We start from the raw sequence: 20,912 nt of genomic DNA on the forward strand, positions 1-20,912 counted from the left end.
AAAAACGTGCTTATTCACTAGCTAACAGGAGAGTCAAGAAAATACATGTGGCGACTAACATATACATACTGTTAATAACAGTCGAACATGTGAATTTTTTTAACAAACAAGCCTTTGTTACTGACATGGACTTTCAATCACGAGTTCACTGTACACTAATAAGACCAACGATCACATCCAAATTGAGCAAACCTCAGTGTGCGTGTGGGTTTGGATCAACTCCCACGGATTTCAATGTCACAGCTCGAGGCTTCCTGCAAAATAAGCATTAGCAATCAGAGCAACAGTGACCAGAGCAATGCAAGAAATTCTAGAAAAAGAGCTATGTATAGCACGACATTACACATAGCCTTGCAAATGCGCAATAACTTCAATCTTTCAAGTTCTTAGAGAAAGCCGCTGCTAAGGTTACAAAGTTACGAATTAGGAATATATCTATTAGCGACGTTGAAATTTTAATAATTTTCACGAATATAATAATGTTCAAATTCAAAAATATTGGAGCTCAGTTGAATACTTGAATCACCGGAACGATAGATTCAAATCTTTGCACACGATAGATTCAAGTCTTGGCACATGCAGTGTACGTAGCAATCCTATTAATTCCCTCTAGACATTTCTTTTTCCTTGTTTTGTTTTGTTTGGTGGAATAAACGGCTACATAGCAAGCTGTGAGTCTCAGAGCTATCCTGAATTTCCAACACCTCAGAAAACTAGTCGAGAATTATTTGTTACTTTCAGGGGGTTCGGGGCAGGATTAGCTACTATAGCACTCCATTGAATCTCAATCTGTATGACCATCTTTTCTTTAATAGTACTCCCTCTGTCCCCATTTAACTATCTTAAATTGACTGAGATGCAATGTAAGAAACAAAAAGATTTTTTTCTGAATTTTGTGATCTTAAATTGAAAAGATGTGTGCCTTTTAAATCTCGTGTCTCAAATTATGCATAATGTTGAAATTTGAAAAACTTACTAAATATATAAAGAAGCACACTTTTTGATACAGATTAAAAAGAAAAGTCACACTTAAATGGAGAAGGATTATTAAATCCAAAACTTCCCGAACTGCCAGAGATTTGGTTAAAGCATCGTTTGCTTCGAAATAGGGATATCTAATCCCGATAAATCCATGTTCAGGACCAAACGAGCCCTAAAATTATTAATTCTCGATTTATACCTTTTAAAGAATTCCAGTTCATCTAGATGTTCCAGATATCCCAGATATCAAACTGACTATTCTTCAATCACTAAAAACTGCACAGCATTGATCAAACAACTTCCCACGAAAGATAACAGAGTATTTCAAATGCTACTACTATTTCTTTTTTATATTATTGAAGTACCTGGCGAGAACATCCCCACGCATGGGATCATGCATAACAGATTGATCATCAAAATCCTGAACATGAGCTATATGTCTGAACCATGATTTCTTTAGGAACTTATCGGCTTCTTCCAGCACAAGGTCAGGCTCATCCACCTCCGCTACAATTTCTCTCCTTGATTTCTTCACACACACAGGGGCGAATTTACCTTATGCCGAGGGGTGTCCCGTGACACTGCTTCGTTGGAAAATTTTACTAAATATGCGTATATATAACCAAAACACAGAACCAAAAACCTATTAATTAAATTTAATGACACTGCTTGGTACAAAGAATTGCGTAGCTCATTTGGTTAGGCGCTTGAGTTTTAAGCTTGAGGTCGCGAGAACGAATCTTTGCAGCTCCACTTCGTGCTTAATTTTTTTTCCTCTCCTCACTGGTTACAAACAAATACATGTACTGCTAACTGTTGTAGAGGATCGACCCATAACCTCTTGGGAATTATCAAAACAATGAACCAATTAGTCCAAAATTGAGTTTGTGGTCTAATTTGAGAATAAACTATTTGGAATATGTTGCTGCTTCCAATGTTAAATGTTGTACTGTTTGTTTTCCTTTACTTTTCTTTTTACCTTCTTTCTCGCAGGGCAATGTAATTGATTAAGAACAATTTGCGAAATCAACAAAATAAGGAATGGTTTAGTATCGTTTAATTCCCTATATATGAAAAGTACGACTATTTAATATATTTCTAATGAGGTTATTTTGAATACATTTACGAAAAATCAAAACTCATTGAGAGAGTTGTAGTGATATACATGAATTGTTACCATATATATATATATATATATATATATATATATATAATAGTATTTTGTTTATTTATTAATTATAAAATGTGGCTAACTTTTAGCTTTAAAACTCCTTCTTTGTGACACACACATTAGGTGATCGCCTCAGCTGGTGCACAATTGTTTCTAACCCTAAAAATATTTGAAGCGCTATCATTCCTAGTGCCACATACACCGGACAATACTCCAACTTCATTCTCCTGTTTTCAAGTTCTAGAATTTCTAAGTCTTATGTACTGATAGGGTAAAAACATGAACAATCATAAAATAAATACCCTTAAATCTCTATAGTAAGCATTAAATAATAACGTAATAAGAATGATAAATGACTAACTTGCTACCATAAATTAAAAATCGTTGCACAATTGGTGTATATAACCTAAACCTCAAGTTAAAAGTATATATCTAATTACATTTTTAATGACGTCTTTACTATATATATTTATAATATAAGCAATTAGTCGTATGGGCTATTTTTGTAGGTTAATCCTTTTGCCTATGTAGTGATGAATTAGCGGGAAAATAAAGAATTACCGATGAATTATCAAAAATTCTGTCAGCTACAGATATTATATTAGCAACAGATTAACAGCCACAAATTTCATAGTCAATTCGTGTTTTTTAGTGAATGTTTTTTATGATTCTTTACAAAGTGATATGGTGGCTAACATTTCACCTTGGCTTAGCATCTGGATGATTGACATAAGCAGTATGGGCGTATGACCTCAATTTAGGAGTAGTAGATGTCGCAAAAGTAGAATTTCCTCTCAGTCGAGTGGCCATATTTTTCCACAAACTCTGCGACGTTAAATAATTAAGACTGTCAAGCCATGCATCGTGTACTTCAAAAGACGCACACTAGATAAAAACTGGAAAAGAAAAAAAAAACATTACTTACTGAAGTTCTCAATGCCATGATTGAATAAATAATTGGAGAAAGTAGAGACTATGGGACGACGCTTAGAGGCTAAGAAAAAGGGGAATTTAATAGTAAGTCGGCTAAATTTTGCTGTTACGAACGAACTGTTTCCAATATTTGATTAAGGATTTTGTGCTCATCATATATTGACTTTATAAATAAATGAAGCAAACCCCTAATTGAGGAGACACGATGGCATGACCATGTGGCTCGTGCTCATCACCTCCAGTGCACCATCAGTCCAGTGCCTCCAGTGCACTTTTAATTTAGTGACATATGTCCATTTTTGGATTTAGTGATCAGTATTTATTTAACAAAAACAACCCTACTAACCGCGGTTAACAACTGGTGTCATTAAAGATCAATCTCTATATAATACTGGGGGGGGTTAAAGTTACGGTAATGAATTTCATAACCACTTTGACAGATTAAGAGTTACCGGAAGTATTTCAATGTCACTAAAGGTGATTAGCATGTTAAAAATCAAGTTCTAAAATCATAATGTTTGTCTTTTGCTTGCAAGTCTCAGGAGCACCATAATTTTGTGCGTAAATTGATGCTGTCAATAAGGAAAGGAGTCTCACATAATTATGGGGGTTAACTATGGTTAGAAAGGTTGTTTTATTTACATAAATACTGACCGCTAGATCTAAAAATGGACAGATGTCACTAAACTAAAAGTGCACTGGAGGCACTGCAGTGATGGTGCACTGGAGGTGAGCCGCTCCCGGCAAAAACAGGGCCAATTTGCAAGAACGATATGATTCAGCATCCTCTGCCTGGAATTATCCAGCCGCCGTACGTAGGTCATTTCCATTACACAAATTGTTGCTTCTTCGTCTAACATTCCACTAGTCAACATTAATTAAGAAGAATGGAATTGATATTAGAAAAATTGTCATTAAGGTTTAGAGATATATATGTTGCGTTACTGCTTTGGGGTATACCATCCGCACAGACAATTGGAATTGTCTCTGATTTTGGACAAAATTAGTACTGGTAATAAAAGGAAAGAGTCCGGCGGCAAAATGACACATTTTTATAGCCTAAAGATCAAAATGGCGTGTTAATATTTTTTTATACCCAAATGGTTTTTTTGTTGCACTATCAACGAAATGTTAAAAAAATTTAACGTCTTCACATTCATTAAGAATGACGGAGACATTAAATTTTTTTAACATTTCGTTGGTTGTGCAACAAAAAACCCATTTGGGTGTAAAAAAATATTGACATGCCATTTTGGACTTTAAGTTATAAAAACGTGTTATTTTGGCACCGGACTCTAAAAGAAAATACGATTATGCACAGGAAAGAAAGTGATCAGCAACAAATTTTTAAATAAAACAAAACTAATTAATCTCAAAGTTGTTGACAGAGCCACAGTGTAAGTTAAGGGCGTGTAAATTTTAGTTCAAACTCTGTATTTGTATTACAAAATTTAATTAATATGTAAAATAATTTATTCAAAATTCAGTAAGTAAACTAAAATGTGATTCAAAATTATTCTAGCTCCGCCTCTACTAACGTAAATATATCAAACATAAGGGAGTGAGTGCAATTATAAGACTAGGAGAGGGTATCTATTACTGGAGTGAACAGATGCTGATTGAATGTTATATGGACGAAGGAAGTACTTATACTATCAACCATTTTATTTTACTTTCAAGAAAGTGCAGGTGAAGTTAGCAGATACTAATGAATTTGGAGGCTTCAGTTTTTTGTCCTACAATGTTTGCAAGGGCCTAACCAAGTTAAGAATACTACAGATTTAATTAAATAGAGAAACAGATAGCAAGACGAATATATTTAAGTGACATTTCACAGCAATGTATGGTTGACTACTACGAATAATAGCTGACTTTAATTTGCTACTAATCAGCTAGAAATTTAATCCCTAGCTAAACCTTGCTTTTTTTTTCTTTTTTTTTTTTTTTTAATAAAATACTTTGATGTCACATTCAAATTAACGAAAATATGTTTTGGTGCCAAAATTTCCCTCCCCCCCCCCCCCCCTTCCCCCACCCACAAAATTAGTTGTTTAGATTTAGCCGTGTTAAAGAAATGATAGACCTAACTCGACCCAAAAGCTAGCTCATAAGGAGATAATTGTTCAAACCATGTAAGAAGACTACTATGCATACCCTTAACCAATGGGGGACTTAACACTCCTCACATGTACAGAATTTGACAACTGGAGCGTAAAAATCATAAAATGTCCAACATTGCAAAACACAATAACGGCAATTATATTTGTGGACCTGACTCCGATACCATGAGAAGAAATAACTTGAGTTTAACTCAACCCAAAGTTAGCTCATGAAGAAAGAACTGCCAAATGAAATAAAGAGATCGCAATTCAGTAAAAGATTAGCTTGGAATTAGAGATTTTCTAGCTAAATCCGTCATTTGATGAACTATTAAAGTAAAACAGTACAATACTCAATGGATAGTAGCTATGGGGCTCCACGAGATTCTTCCAAACCTTTGAGGTTTCAAAGTGTGTGGCTAAAAGAAGTGCACGGTGCAAAGTGATCGCAATCTATAAAGAGAAAACATATCTTACTGTACATTATACTCTGCTTTTGAAGGCTGCTAAACATATCTATATCTTAATGTAGTTTATACTCTACTTTTGAAGGCTGCTAACTTGCTACAACTGTTTTCACCTTCAACATTTTCCACATTAATTAATCCTTTGAGTTGTACTTTTTGAGGAGGCCACTCCACTTCTCTCCACCTGTCACCTAACTCTATTGGCCCCCCAAATCCCAATTAGTGTTTTCAGAGGCATTTTCGGAACGAGTTGCGGAGCGGAAAGTGCCAAAAATTCTTCGGGATGCAAATAAAAAATGTAGATCTATAGGGCGTACGCCCTAGAATTTGGGGTGAAAGTTCCGGGCGCAAAAGCGTAAGCCCCGTGCTTTAAATTTAATTTTTATTATTTTAAAAGTAATTTTGCTATAGATTATGGCTTTTATATTGATGTAATGATATTTATACTTTATGTATCATGTTATGGCTTTTATATTGGTGTAATGATATTTATACTTTATGTTATCATGTTGTCATGTTATAGTGATTTTTCTTAAAATATATAAATAAATAAAGCAACTCTCGTAGAAAATAACATTGTCATAAATAGTTTTTTTTTAGATGATTATATCTGAAATTGATATGATAGAGATTTCATAGCACTATATTCCTAAAGCACTATGTTTTCATGCTCTTACACTTTTTGCCCTTCTCCTTCTTTGGATATATAAATAAAACTCTATGCAAATATTAGTTAGGGGTAAGAAAGACTAATAGATCTTGAGACTGATAATGAAGTGAATGAAGATTTCATTTTAAAGACCACTTTTTTGAGTGGATTGCCATTCTTTTCGGGTGGTCTTTAATTTTTTCCCCTCAAATTGCTGGTCTTTAATTTTTGCCCTTCGCTTAAAAAGGGCCGAAAATATCCCGAGGTTCTGAGTTCAAATCCCCGCTCAGTCAAAAAAAATTCGCAAGGCAATGCTTTGGGAAAAATCTGCCTTATGCGGCATAGTTGCCTTAAGGCATAACTAAAGTTATGCCGGATCCGGTATAGATTGCCTTAAAGCATAACTAAAAGTCTGCCTTATAAGGCAAACTTATGCCGGATCCGGCATAAACTTTTTTCTTTTTTTTTTGATGACATGGGAACCCGCAGCCGCTACCCCGCCCGGTGCGCGCGGGGGTAAACCCGGCCGTGCAATAGCTCGCAAACCACACAGAAGAGGTAACCCGCACTAGGCAAGCCCAATGCGACGAGCTCGACCCAAAAGGCAAATCCCCTACTGTCGTAGGCAGGGGGTTTCGAACCTGAGACCTTCATTATGAAAGCCCCATGCTCAACCAACTGAGCCACCCTTGCGGGTGATCCGACATAACTTTAGTTATGCCTTAAGACAACATCTGCCGGAGAGACAACCTATGCCGTCTCCGGCAAATGTTGCCGTGGCATAACTAAAAGTCTGATTATAAGGCAACCTCTGCCAGATCCAGCAAAACTTTAGTCATGCCTTGAGGCAACCTATGCCGCATAAGGCACACTTTTCCAAAAGCCTTGTCTTGCGAATTTTTTTTATTTTTATGCCTGAGCAGAGGTTCAAACCCAGAACCTCAGGATAATCTAGGCGAAGGGCAAAATTTTAAAACCAGTAATTTGAGGGGCAAAAATTAAAGACCACCCCGAATAAGGACCATTCCTGTGAATTGCCCTTTAAAGATTATCTAGATTATTATCATTTTTTGTGTTGTTACCTTTCTCAAATAATAATTAAAATAATATTTTTTATATTATTGGTGATTTATTTGAATTTGTTTGCAGAATTTTAATGAAAACTTTACATTTGCTTATTTTTCGTAATAAAATTATAAAATTGAAGATACATCTAACATACGTCCCGTGTCTCGAGACTTCCGCCGCGCTTCGTGCTCGCCTCGCTTCCCTGCCTCGCGTCCCCGCCTCTTAAAACACTGATCCCAATTGGTGTTTTCTTTAATCTTTTGCTTTTTCTCCACATGGAGAGTGAATAGATTTCCGTGTCTTTAAGTAAAATCTTATAAATCTGTCTTTCAAAGAAACAATATACATTTCTTTCATATGGTGGATAAGCAGGACGACCTAATATAAACAGTTTAATGCTAGGAGAGTGGACCCCTACAGAATTGACGTTTCTCTGTTATGCTGAGAAAGTCTTGGCTTCCACTGTCTATATATCTGGACTCTTGAGACACCAAAAGAAACCATATCTCAAGCTAAGAAGCACAAAAAAGATGTGGAGAAAGAAGAGAAAGAAGTTTGACAAAACGAAGGATGATAATGAAGATGACAACAACTATTTCTGAGAACACACGTATTCTTCAATGCATCTAATCTGAGTGGATGTCAAGGACTCACAGGCAAGTCATAGAGGCAAAGGGAAGGTTATGCCTTTCTTCCAGATATATATAATTTTTCTTTGTTGTTGTGTTTTGGGTTCCTGTTTTTCATATACATTCCACGGTTCAGCTGGATTTTGAAGTTCCATTTTATATATGTAATGTATGCTTATTTTGGGTTAAAGTACTCTCTCTAAACAGTGCTTGTTGCCTTACTGCTTTAGGCAGAGTGGTTTCATTGAAAAGGTTTCTTTTAAAGATGCGTATGGCGTATGCTGAAATCCTATTCAAGAAGTAGAAAATGAATAATATGCAAAATCATGCATCAGCCTTAATGATCCTTTTTGTTAACGAACTCACCTAACATCTGTATCCATAAACAAATTTAACTGCGTTTATGCAATCTAGAAGGACTTAGAAAATATTCGTGAACTGCTAACAAGATGGTAAGGTAAAACCGGTTCAGTTGAACAGATACTTCAATCGCAAGAATTCATTTGACTGATCTACTCTATATACTTATTCCGTTATACTCAATGCTATAAAGTTGTGCATAGTTGAGATGAGTACATATAACAATTCCAGGTAAAAAAGTATCAACATTTCCAGGAATTTTGACGCGTGGGTCGAGTCAAGTTCCTAATGGACTCGAGGTATTCTTGGCACGCTTCACCAGTAACAAGTTACAAACATCATGCTTGCATCTTACAAGGGAGACTCAAAGCATGTTACTCCACTTAATTTTACTCAATCGACCTTCGACCACGCGCTTCAACAAAATCAGAAGAAGACATAGTTCTAGCATTAAACATGAATACCACACATGAATGCGCAAACAAAGATTAGTTACTTCAAAAAGTGGCATGACTAATAAGATAGCCAAAGTATTATCATAGTCAAAACATCATCAAACGAAATACTGAGCGAAAGAAAAGTTCTCTTGACCAACTCATTCTCTAAAAACTAGTTTAAAATATATCTAAGGTCGAAAGCACCAGCATCAACCCACGACCATCATAGCCTTCTCTTTAACCCTAAAAGAGCATCCCTCAGTAAGCTTTGCCCTCCCACCCGTTGGCTGGCATAGCACTTGCTGGCAGTTGGGGCATGTAACCACAGTTTGTGAGTGGCTGAAAATTGTTGTTCTGAAAAAGTTTGACAAAATTATTAGTACATAGTCGTATACTGACACTTACAAAAAGAGGCTATTAACCACTAATTTTCAGTTACTTACATTTGGAAGCAGCCTTGGCATTTGACATCCTGCAACAGTATATAAAAGTTATACAAGCAATTGGACAAAGGACAAAACATGAATTATACATAGGTGTCAAAGGAAATCTAAAATACCAGTAATTAATAGTAGTATATTACCAGAAAAGTAGAATCAGGTGATGGGACCAAACGCTTAAGCTTGTGTTTTTGCTTCTCAAGCTCAGCAGGAGGGTGAAGCAAGTCCATGTCGTTTGAAATCTTTGGAACGCCCTAATAAAGAAAAACAGGAAAAGAACATGAAACCATAATTGCCAACTAACACAACATCAAAATCTTAAAGAGCTTCAAATAGTCGCTCACCATTTTGCCTTAGAGCTTTTGTAAGATCACAGATGTTGCAAGAATCTGTTGATCAATAGAAAGTAAAATAATTAAGAGACATTACCACTTTACACATTCATAAAGAAATTGCCATCGCGAACAGAGGGGTCTCGGAAAATAAATCATGTCATGACAAAACAACAACACTTATCAACACATAAGTGTGCTTGAATCAACTATATGAATCTAATACAAGTGTTTAGCTATATTCTATTCCATATATGAGTTGGAAATCCCTCGTCCATTTTTGACACCCCTAATCCTGAAATTGTGAATTATTCGCATCTTATCAATGGATATAAGTTATAACCCTTTTGGTATGAATAGTTCAACGGTCGTAGAGCATGTCCAACGAATTCAATGCTCATAGGATTACTGGATTGAATTGGCTACATGAAGCTCTATATAGGCAGAGCAAAGTTACACATTATACCAAATAGTCTCCTTACTTAGCAAATGCTGCATATTAATTTGGTTCATGACCAATTTTCAATACTCTTTTTCTCTCCCATCAAATAATTAATCAAAAGCATTGCTTCCCACTAGCTTTCTAAGATACAAACAAGGACTGGCTCCACAAAATTATTGCACTACAGGTATATTCTGCTTACACACTATTAAACCTTAGGAGTCAACACTAAATACATTCATATATTCCTATTAATCACGCATGTAGAGTATCAGAGAAGGACGCTCAAAGAGAAGTACATATGGATATATGTATACTGTGATGCATATGTAACATGAAGACATGCATAAACAAACACCGATAAAAAAAAAAGGTCAATATTTCATCGATAAGGACAAGATGAATACAAACAAACAAGTTAAAAAACGAATAGTATTTCAAAAAAGAAGATAATTCTCACAGATGATCAGAATCCGAGAGTTACCTCCAAATACAGTCGCAAAAACCCTAAGCTCTGTTCCTTTTTTGCCTCTGTGGTAGAAAAGGCTAAATTTATACTACTAGCTTTCACCTATTGGGCCTCTAAAATATTTCGGCCCAATATAATAATAAATATATATAGTAAGTAAATCTTCTTAATTTATTTATTTAACGAGTAAATAAGCAAAAAGAATTCCTAATACGTATGCATGCCCAGTCCAATCCAAACTGCAGGAAAATAAAATAGAAAGATATTTATTAATATAAATAGTCGCTCACTTAGAAAAATATAGTCTGTTAAAATTATTAAAAAACTTGATTGAGCGGCCAATTTGCGTAACTTCCTGAAAATAAAACAAGTCTGGTGACTTAGACACGATGACTGAGCAACCAGATGTGAACAAAATTAGAAAAAAAAAAAAACAAATTCTACCCATAACATTTATATCAACTTTTGGTCTGAATACAGATAAAACGAGTAGCTTTGTAGATGATCCTTGTAGAACAGGGACTGCCAATATCTATTAGCATTTGCTTCAACTTTTTTTTTTTTTTTTAAGAAGAAGAAGGGCTTCTACTAAATATTATTTTATTATTATTATTATTATTCGAAAAACTGTTTAGAGCAAAAATGTATTGCAGAAAATGAGAGTACTTTGAGTAGCTTTTCACTTTTTTGGTAACGGTTAAGGTTCAAATATGCCCCTAACGTTTGCGAAATTGTACATATTTGCCCGTCGTTAAAAGGTTGGTGCAAAGATGCCTTAACGGTTTTTTTTTTTTACCATACATGCCCTTGAGTTAACGGAAAACATTGGAGAGCATATTTGTTCAGTTTCGCAAACGTTAGGGGCATATTTGAGCCTTTGAAATTCCTCAATATTATGGCACAAATAGTTCTCAGATTTTTTTTGTATTGCACTTTATGCTAGCCAATGATTTATTACAACTGCATTTTGAAACTCCACACTTATCGTACAACCCCTCACTTTTCTCTATTATTCTTTCACTTGTTTATGAAATGTCGGAAGCTTCGAGTTCTTCAAATAGCTGTGGAAGGGTTTGTGAATGTGGAGTTGTGGAAGGGTTTGTGGACGTGAAGTTACTACACTCCATCTCACTTATGGACTTCAAATAATTCTACTAAATTTCGATTACACGTGAAATTCGCGAAAGGGCCAAACCACATTGAATGTTATGTAAGAAACCGTATAAATGCTTAAAATGTGATACTTTTTCTATTATTATTATTATTATCAAATTGTTTAGCACTGTGGGAGACATTTTTCATGTGTCATAAGTCTAATGTAAGTTATCTCTTTTTTTATGTTTATGTTTTATTGAAGCAATTGTTGCATCCATTATCGTGTAGATATTGGGACTGAGAAGACGAAAAATATCCAGAAAGAATTATCCAGATCATCAACAAATTGAAAAATAAAAATGGTATATCATTAGTAAAAAAAAAAAAAAAAAAAATCTTTTGAAAAGGGAAAATGGTCATCAACAAATTGAAAAATAAAAATGGTATTATCATTAGTAAAAAAAATCTTTTGAAAAGGGGAAATGGTGTTCTTGTTTGTGAAAACAGTCTTTAAAGATGATTGTAATTGTATCTGCTCTTTTAGCTGTATAATTTTGATGTAGTGCAATGGTGGATGGATTGTAATTACAAATGTTTTTTTATATTTTGAAATGCAATGATATTTTTTACCATAATATTCAGGAATTTCAAAGGCTCAAATATGCCCCTAACGTTTGCGAAACTGAACAAATATGCCCTCCAATATTTTCAGTTAACTCAAGGGTATGTATGGCCAAAAAAAAAAAAAAACGTTAGGAGCATCTTTGCACCAACCTTTTAACGACGGGCAAATGTATACAATTTCGCAAACATGAGGGGCATATTTGAACCTTAACCGTTTTGGAAAAGTAAAAACTTCATTATATGTGCTTATAGTTGAGAAACAGTTTATAACAAACACGTTGTCCCAACAAAAGAAAACGTTTCGTCTTTACCAACACCAATAATTTGATTGGCACGTCAGCACGTGTTTGTAAAACTAGAATATCAGCTAGGATTAATTAAAAGCCTTAGGATCTTATTAAATTATTGTAAGATTTAAACATGCACATAAGAAAACTATTCGCAGTGCTAACTAAAACTTAGAGAACATTAGAAATAAAACAAGTTCATTTTAAAAAATCTTATAGTAACAAAGTCTGTAATCTGTATAACAATGGAGCTTGAAAGACATCACGTCACTGATATTGTTACTCCTATTTCTTTATAAGCTCATTTTTAGGTTAATTTTTCTTGAATTTGTAACATAAGAGCTACATATCGAGAATATGCACATATTGTTAAAACAAACGAATTGGCAAAGTAGTACTAGGATTGTAAGCAGGGGCGGATCCAGCTCTTCAGATACTAGTTTTTAGAGACTCGGTAACTTTTGCTCATACCCTGTATATGTAATAAAAAATCCATTAAAATTTTATAAATATTTAATTGTGAACCCAATTATTGCTGTTTAATTTGAGATTATTGTAGGAACTCATAAACTTCAAATCCTGAATCCACATCAACTACAGTCACAATTGATTGAGATGATTTTTACAGTGATCTCACTGTTTTTCAATTCCATTTCAATCTGGATAAGTTCCAACTTCCAACAAGTCTACAACTCAAGGACTGCAATCAGACAACACTAGTCGCTGCTAGGGGTAGTTTTATATTGTTCATCAGCTGAAAGAACTAGTCCTATTAAGCTATTATATTACTTGAAGAAAACAAGATAACTAATGCCAGAATTTTTTTCCTGGGAAAATACAAAAAGGTAGTTTATTTAACTTATAGTATATTTTACTATGTTGTGTTTAGCCAACTTAAATACGTTTATTCAGGACCCCTTTTGTGAGGGCTGGTTTCAGAGAGCAAAAAAAAGTCTCTTTGTAGTCACAACTCGCAACCAATTGAAGTTCTTTGTCATTTTGTCATTACTATTACAATGGTTTCATTTGCATCAAGGCCTACATAAAATAAGTGCAGAGAGCACAATGAGTTGAACCTCACTCGCATATAATCCATACAGCAAAAACCTTATGGTCTGTGCCTTACTGTATTCATTTTGCATTTACTTGGCAAAAGTGTAGAAAGGACATTCCTACAACTCCGACATACATTGTAAAGGAGGACTATTCTCAATTGCCAACGTAGTCACTTGTCAGTTGAATCTACAAAAATAAACTCTATAACTATAAACCCCGCCGATATCCAATGGGAAGTCAAAAATCAAGTGTATGACTTTTATAATCATATCACCAATGAGCTAAATAATATTATTTAATGTCACATTATCATCATCATCTTCTTCTTCATCAGCCTCAGCACTTTGAACCTTAATCTGTCGCTGACTCTATGTCTGCTAATCAAGATCTAGACTCTTTTTCATTGATTCGTACACCATATAGGTTATGCTTGCTGCAGGCACAACTTTTAGAAGATTTGGGAAAAGCCCTTTGTAGAATCCCCTGAAGCCTTCACGCTGAACCGTTTTCCGGAACACATCAGACATACCTTTGTATTCAGAATCAGCTTGCATTCTAGCAAGAATAAAAGTTGTAAAAATAACGGCACATCACATGATAAACCAGAAAGCTATACCATCCAAATAGAAAAGAAAAAAAAAAAACAGTTGTTGGATCGAAGAATCAAACTGTAGATTTACCTGGTCCGAATAACCTGCAATGGATAAACACATGTTGCTCCAAGGGATCCTGAAATTGTCCCACAGCCCAGTTGCACAAGAGGGCCGGCTTCTGCATCACATGCACAATTCTTACGAAAATTACTTTTCATTGTCTTGGGAGAAAATAGGTATAGTCAGACCTCTCTATACAATTTGTTCCAATATTTGTTGGTTGCTATAATGAAATGCTGTTATAGAGAACACATAATTTAACATAACATGAAAGATCGGTTCCACAGAAAACATAGTTGTTATAGTTAAATGTTGTTATAGAGGAGGGTAACTGTTATAGAGAGGTCTGACTGTAGTAGCAGTTTAAAAGGCACAAGTTAAAGTTGTACCACTATCATGAAGAATGTGAATCTTTGACCAATCCTTTAAAGTTTCATATGCAGCTAAATCAATGCCTGCATAAGGGATGATTCCAAGTAGAGATGGTACCAATCCTCTATAAAATGCTCGAGGTCCCTCCTTGACCAAAATATCTTTTGATAAGTTTCGCAGATTAGGAACGTTTCCACTCTCACATGAATAAGTCTGTAACCGAGTTTTAACGAGATCCATGGGATAGATAGCAGTCTGTGCTATTGCACCAGCCATTCCACCAGCCACAAGACGCCCCGAAGTTCCTATGTCTCTCTGGTCTACATCACCTTTGGCATGACCAATAGCCGTTTTCAAGGTTTCAAAAGCGTAAAATTTAATTGCACTTTCAGGTGCAACCTTCATCACGTTTAACCCATTTCCTCGGAAAAACGCAAATAAACGACCTTCCTTCCATATTTTTTTGACTGCAGGACCAATTGAAGCACGAGCCGTTTGCACTTGTAAAATGACCTTAAGGCGATCAAGAGGTGCTGTGGCAGTACGAGAAGCAGCTCCTGCAACTCCCCCTGCAATTAGGTATTTGGATGCATGAACATGCTTACTGATGCCTTCCGGAATGACTGCCTGCTCCCCAATATCTACAAGACATACCCTCTCCAAGTATTGATAAATGTTCTCAATGGTGGCCTCATGTGGATAGAGTAGAAGAAAATCTCTCCATTCCTCAAAAGTGATAATTCCATTATTATCCTTGTCCACGTGTTCCATAAAACGTGCAAGTTCATCATCATCTAATTCTATTCCTGCAAGAAAGAAACTGCCCTAGCTTATAAGAGGAAGACAGCTCAAGAAATGGAAATGAGTATGGAAAACTCTTTTAGCCAGAAACAAAAATAGATTCTAAAAGATGAAAATCATATAGCAAAATAATTGAGGGATAACAGAGGAGAAATTAGTATGTAGATAATAAATGGATACTCCAATTTTTTATGCAAACCCATTAATGGGCCATCATTTTGGCAGCTTTATCGAGTAAGCATGAAACTGGAAACAGATACTTTCCGCAGACACAGAAAAATGGACCTTAGTAGATGACAGGAAAACCAAAGTAAACTGAAAAGCCCTAAGATTTGTGAACCACGGCCAATCAGTAGAGTAACCAGGAAAGAACATACAATTATTTTCCAAGTTCCAATATTTAGATTCTTGAAAAGGATAACACTAAGTACAGGACAAAGTATCAACGGTGTCATACACATATCTGATTATAATAAAGCAGCATTACTGAATCTGCAGCATAAAGGAAAATGGAGAAAAAGAAAAATGGACAAAAACAAGAAAAATGATACGGGAAAGCACCATCTGAAGGACTTAATTATCAGGCACCTTACCCTATTTCTTGCATGAGAAATCTCTCAATTTCCCACAATCAATCGGAACCTCATACGTGCTATAATATCCAAAGACAACACTTTGTTCTACCCTGCATATTCAAGGCCGATTAAACTTCAACAGAAGTCCCATTTGCATTGAATTTTTTTCAGGTCATCTTGTTTGGTATGGAAATAATCTTATATTCTTATTTTTTTTTAAAAACAACCAAAAAGCTTTGCAAGAAACAAAATTAAATTAAGTTGATTTTCATTATTTTCAAAAAACAATGAAAGCAAAGTATACATATAGGCAAAATAACCAGTTGAAAATCTTTATTGGTACACTGACAGTAGTCCCATATTTATCGCGTGTCTTTTAGTTTGTCTAGAGATTTGTGATTCAGTTCTGAGAGTTGAAGAATCTCGAGTATTTGAGAACAGAGACAAATTATTAAGTATTAGAGTTAAACAGCCCCAAATGAAGCGGAATGGATATCAAGCAAGGGATAGTTGTGTTGTTTTGTTCATTATTTTCAAAAACCAATCCACACACAACTGATTTCCCTGACGCTTATAGGAGTAGTTTAAGAAAAAAAAAACACTATCCAAACACCACTTCTTGACCTGATTATGCTGGGCCCCAGCTTCATTACAATAACTGTAAACTCAAACTCATTTAAACGTAATTCTTTGTCTAGAGCAGGGAGAAAGAAAGAGTTGAAAGAACTAATGCCAAGAACAGGTTTCCTCAACTGTGAGCAGCTTGTCTTAAACATCATATAGCTATAAGCATATGAATTATGAATTATTGCATCATATTCATCCTCAAGTGGCCAACTTTTTAACCACATAATGTAAAAGAGTATAAGCCTTGACAATCTACTCTGCATATAATTCCAAATCTAAGAATTGAAAAAATCCCGCGAGAAACATTCTATAAATGGCCATATCAGAATTAAAATTAAGAACTAGAAAAATTATTTTAGTCACAGGCACCAGAAAATAAAGGGCAAGAGCATCTTCAAAATCAGACTACAAGTGGTGAAGAAGTAGTAGCTACATCGAAGAGAAATCAAAATCCATCTGAGCTTGGAGAAGTGAGCACCTCGGTGTGTCATAATAATACTATACTACTACTATTCTTCCAAACAGTTAAACATAAACATCTTGTTCATTTGATAGTAAAAATATCGAAAAACTAAAATAGCATAATGCACCAATTTGGTATGAAGTGATTTTATCCCACGAAAAAGTGGGGTAACATGGGTTATATTGATGATCAAGTGATAAGGAATAATGAGTCAAACAAACCCATATTTAGTTGATCCTATGCAGATAACTTTCCCTCATATGCGTCACCAAGATAATTATTCCAAAACAAAAGGCTTTAAATACCATCTCGCTGGAGAAATTGGCAATCACTAGTCAAAGAGAATGTCACATGACTTCAGAATTTGTATCTACTGGATAAGTGACTAATGGAGATTCAGTGTAGAGGAGAATAGATTGAGGTGGCCTCTGATTGCAACCGCACACAGAGACAAAGCTCAAAGATGGTGGACGGGAACAACTTTGGGAAACAACTCTCCTATGCATTATGTGGTCTTTAGGAGATACTACGAGGGGAATTCACTTGTTGATTGTTGTACAGATTTTAAAGCATAGTTGCTTAAACAACTTTTTATATAGATGATGTAAATGGCTTAGTGAATTTTATTACTCCCTTCCTCCCAATTTATATGAGGGTGTATGACTGGGCACGAAGTTTAAGAAAGAAAGGGAGACTTTTGAATCTTGTGGTCTAAAACAAGCCAAAGAAATTTTTGTGGCTAGAAATCATTTCATTAAGGATAAAATTGAAATTTTAGAGTTAAATTGTTGCTAAATATAGAAAGGCGTCATTCTTTTTGGACTGACTAAAAAGGAAAGAATGTCATATAAGTTGGCACAGAGGAATTAATTTGCAAAACTCCGTATACATGTAACCATTAGAACTGTGGTAGCAACCTTCTGGAGCCTTTTATACTTTAGAGATTAAAGTACTCTATTCATCAAAATACAAATAAATAAACTGAGAACTGACAAACCAGACTAGTATATCAGTATTCTATAATTTTATTCATAAAGAAAAAATTCAAAAGCTTGAGTTTGTATCAACCAATCACTACTTCTCCTAGGTAAAGAGACACTCAACAATTCAGCCACAAATTTCAGCAAAAAGCCAAGATTCAAACCACAATCTCCACAGCCCCAGAATCATCCACAAAATATTTGAATATCCAGACCAGGAAAAAATTATCAGATCAGGAACTTATTAAGCAAATAACTTAATTTGAGATGCAAATTTATCATGAAAGTTTTACTTTCCGTTTCTCAACAACTAGTATCAGGGTGAGAAGACAATTCTAGAAAAGGATTGAAGCATGAGAGTATTATTGGTACGTACAAGAATAGAATAGATACACATATATTCTCTCTATACATATGGGTAGTAATGCCTAATGTCACTATTCATACATACGGATAGCTATTCATGTACAGGCACTGTTCACAGTATCTGTTTTGAAAATTTAAGTGGAAAGGAAAGATAATAGCCCTCTATGCCTAACCATAAGTGAGTTTATGATGGATAGAAGGCGATGATATCCCTATACGTCTGTATGATGATTTGACATACATTCTCAACATGCAACTAGGGGACACGTATTCGGACGTGCCACATAGATTGCGGAGAAAATGTTGAGAGTAAGCTTCCTAGCGGAGAAGCTCGAGTACTAAAACAAGAGAAAGTTCCCCATTACAGCTAGGTGGAAGGAAGCTTCGTGCATCAGGTACATGAGGAAAGTTTCCTCTTTCATGTGGTAAAATCTCTCAAGGACTTTTTGATACTTGAGACTACCAAGTGCATGATTATCTGACACACCAATGTTGGTGCAACAAGTGCAAAACTCAAAAGGATTTTCGACGTAATATCTGGGTTTCGTTCATTTTTTCATTCTCATTAAGTAACTGTGGTTATTCTTCCTGTGGGTATGTCTGGACAACAAGAGGTATAGAATAGAACATACATTTAAGCACAAACTTCCAACAAGTCCAGTTTGGCAACTGATCACTTAACCTCAATTTGTATAGCAAAGCCATTTAAGGTTTAAACTTCAAAAAATGAATCTGAACAAACAATTAGAACTTATCAAACTAGTTCAGAGACCTCAATGGTGCAAATTCTCATAAGATAGATGTTATATTCCTTTTATGAACCACAATAGACAGTTGTACTGTACATCCACACCACTTACCCTCCCAATGATCAAAAACCAATATCATACTTAACTACATTAATCAATGAAACAGGAATTAAAATATTGAACAAGTAACAGTAATGTACCAGCATTTACAAGAGCATCCCATAGTTCCTCAGGCAATATACACCCACTATGCTCCACATCAATATCCTGAAAAATCCTATACAGTTCCATTTCTTTATCATCCATATATTTCCTAAACTCCTGATAATCAACCCTTCCATCCTTATTAGCATCACAAGCCTTCAACAATTCTTTAGCAAACTTGTACTCTGATGGAATTTGCATAGCAGACAAACCCTTTTCGATTTTCGCGTAATCCAAATACCCCACATTATCAGAATCAAAAAAACTAAACAAACTTCTAATTCTTGATTCCCTTTCTTCCTTGGTCTCACCTAATGCTGATAAAACATGGTCCAAGGAAACCGGACCGGGTTTCTTAACCTGGTTGCAACATTTAGACCGGTCCTTTGTTGCCATTGCTGGAAAATTCACATGCTCTACAGCCTCTCCAGCCACTGACATGTCAAATATTGAGTTTTTTTCCACAGCATATGCTAAAAGAATGATTTTTTTTCACAGCATAGGCAAAAAGATTGAATTTTTTTCACACCATAGGCAGAAATGTTGTTTTTTTTTTTTTTCACAGTATAAGCAAAAAGATTGAATTTTCTTCACACCATAGGCAAAAGGATTGACATTTTTTCACAGCATAGGCAAAAAGATTGAATTTTTTTCACACCATAGGCAAAAAGATTGGGTTTTTTTCACAGCATAGGCAAAAAGATTGAATTTTTTTCACACCATAGGAAAAAGATTTGAGTTTTTTTCACAGCATATGCAAAAAGATTGATTCTTTTTTTTTTATTGATCTTCTGCTGACAGATCTAATAGGAGAAAAAAAAAAAGCTACTTTGAAGAAGAGGGTATCTTACCTGTGAGATTGCTTACAGTGGTAAAAAAAGGAATTAGATATGTGTCATTGGAAGAGGAGAGAAGAAGAGAATATTTGTGGAGGATCTTTCTTTGAGACAGACCCGATGAATAGACCCGATTTTACTTCGGGTCAAAATCGAAGTTTCTTTATGGTGGTTGTGTTTTGTGACTAATTTAAGATTAAGACTAATAAATAAGAATTATATTGCATTTTATCAAGTCAAACAATCAAACAAAAAAGGAAAAAGCAAATGGCCGATTTCACAGGAATGTACAAAACGGTCAATTCTGATAAATGGTAACTGAAACGTCTTCCTTTTAATTTTCCAAAGAGTGTGGAAGGGGATACCGCTTGATGATGCTTTTCTTTTCATTCCAATTAATTATGACTTATGATTATTTTTTTGGAAACCTCTTACGAAAAAAAAAAAATTAAAAATAGTTAAGATTGAAATTGTATTTAAACATCAGCGGAAAAGAGTAAAGATTGATTTTACATAATGTACAAATAATAAGAAGAAAAATTACTCCCTCCGAATCAAAAAAAGAGTTCACTATCATTTGCACACCCCTTAAAAAATACTAACTCTCAGACAAAAATAGGTAATTTAACTAAATTACTCCTAATTAAATAGGCATTGGGATTTGATCATAAAATACTTAATAGGGGCAAATATGAAAAAATAAGGTTAATTAACTTTTCTTGATTTCTTTTTAATTTTTTTTTTTTT

The 20,912-nt window shown here is 34.8% G+C and overlaps 3 protein-coding genes across 5 annotated transcripts; all 3 read right to left on the reverse strand.

Annotated features, from left to right (window-relative positions):
- Positions 1 to 159: 159 nt before the first annotated feature.
- On the reverse strand, positions 160 to 3,217 carry LOC132053930 (uncharacterized). Its single transcript, XM_059446023.1, has 5 exons — positions 3,078 to 3,217; positions 2,856 to 2,977; positions 2,267 to 2,379; positions 1,347 to 1,536; positions 160 to 254 (listed from the first exon to the last, which is right to left on the reverse strand). Exons 1-5 carry the CDS (start codon positions 3,093 to 3,095, stop codon positions 194 to 196), a joined length of 504 nt encoding a protein of 167 aa, XP_059302006.1. The 5' UTR covers positions 3,096 to 3,217; the 3' UTR covers positions 160 to 193.
- Positions 3,218 to 8,849: 5,632 nt separating this feature from the next.
- On the reverse strand, positions 8,850 to 10,594 carry LOC132052289 (small ribosomal subunit protein eS27w-like). Its single transcript, XM_059443769.1, has 5 exons — positions 10,493 to 10,594; positions 9,579 to 9,623; positions 9,378 to 9,488; positions 9,238 to 9,266; positions 8,850 to 9,148 (listed from the first exon to the last, which is right to left on the reverse strand). The coding sequence occupies exons 2-5, from the start codon at positions 9,579 to 9,581 to the stop codon at positions 9,004 to 9,006; spliced, it is 288 nt and encodes a 95-aa protein (XP_059299752.1). The 5' UTR covers positions 9,582 to 9,623; positions 10,493 to 10,594; the 3' UTR covers positions 8,850 to 9,003.
- A 2,984-nt stretch (positions 10,595 to 13,578) lies between these two features.
- LOC132052290 (calcium-dependent mitochondrial ATP-magnesium/phosphate carrier protein 2-like) lies at positions 13,579 to 20,345 on the reverse strand. 3 transcript variants are annotated; one of them, XM_059443770.1, is made up of 4 exons: positions 19,326 to 20,345; positions 14,582 to 15,370; positions 14,220 to 14,310; positions 13,579 to 14,094 (listed from the first exon to the last, which is right to left on the reverse strand). In XM_059443770.1, the coding sequence occupies exons 1-4, from the start codon at positions 19,768 to 19,770 to the stop codon at positions 13,917 to 13,919; spliced, it is 1,503 nt and encodes a 500-aa protein (XP_059299753.1). In that variant the 5' UTR covers positions 19,771 to 20,345; the 3' UTR covers positions 13,579 to 13,916. The 3 variants fall into 3 exon arrangements, with proteins under 3 accessions (XP_059299753.1, XP_059299754.1, XP_059299755.1); XM_059443771.1 differs by having other exon boundaries at positions 14,582 to 15,384; positions 19,326 to 19,485; XM_059443772.1 differs by lacking the exon at positions 19,326 to 20,345 and adding an exon at positions 15,959 to 15,987 and having other exon boundaries at positions 14,582 to 15,384.
- Positions 20,346 to 20,912: the final 567 nt, after the last annotated feature.

The sequence above is a fragment of the Lycium ferocissimum genome, chromosome 4 (assembly GCF_029784015.1).
Source record: "Lycium ferocissimum isolate CSIRO_LF1 chromosome 4, AGI_CSIRO_Lferr_CH_V1, whole genome shotgun sequence".
Lineage (NCBI taxonomy): Eukaryota > Viridiplantae > Streptophyta > Magnoliopsida > Solanales > Solanaceae > Lycium > Lycium ferocissimum.

What these genes read in the sequence shown, in the direction of transcription:
- LOC132052289 (XM_059443769.1), bottom strand. An exon ending in CACCTGATTCTACTTTTCTG is followed by an intron (nt 9,267 to 9,377) that starts GTAATATACTAC and finishes ATACTGTTGCAG; the next exon opens with GATGTCAAATGCCAAGGCTG. An exon ending in TGCCAAGGCTGCTTCCAAAT is followed by an intron (nt 9,149 to 9,237) that starts GTAAGTAACTGA and finishes AAACTTTTTCAG; the next exon opens with AACAACAATTTTCAGCCACT.
- LOC132052290 (XM_059443770.1), bottom strand. Translation starts at nt 19,770, where the DNA reads ATGTCAGTGGCTGGAGAGGCTGTAGAGCATGTGAATTTTCCAGCAATG. An exon ending in GGATGCTCTTGTAAATGCTG is followed by an intron (nt 15,371 to 19,325) that starts GTACATTACTGT and finishes TCTTTCTTGCAG; the next exon opens with GAATAGAATTAGATGATGAT. An exon ending in TTGCAGGTTATTCGGACCAG is followed by an intron (nt 14,095 to 14,219) that starts GTAAATCTACAG and finishes TATTCTTGCTAG; the next exon opens with AATGCAAGCTGATTCTGAAT.
- LOC132053930 (XM_059446023.1), bottom strand. An exon ending in GAGGCGATCACCTAATGTGT is followed by an intron (nt 1,537 to 2,266) that starts GTGTCACAAAGA and finishes CCTCGGCATAAG; the next exon opens with GTAAATTCGCCCCTGTGTGT. An exon ending in CGTGGGGATGTTCTCGCCAG is followed by an intron (nt 255 to 1,346) that starts GTACTTCAATAA and finishes CTTATTTTGCAG; the next exon opens with GAAGCCTCGAGCTGTGACAT.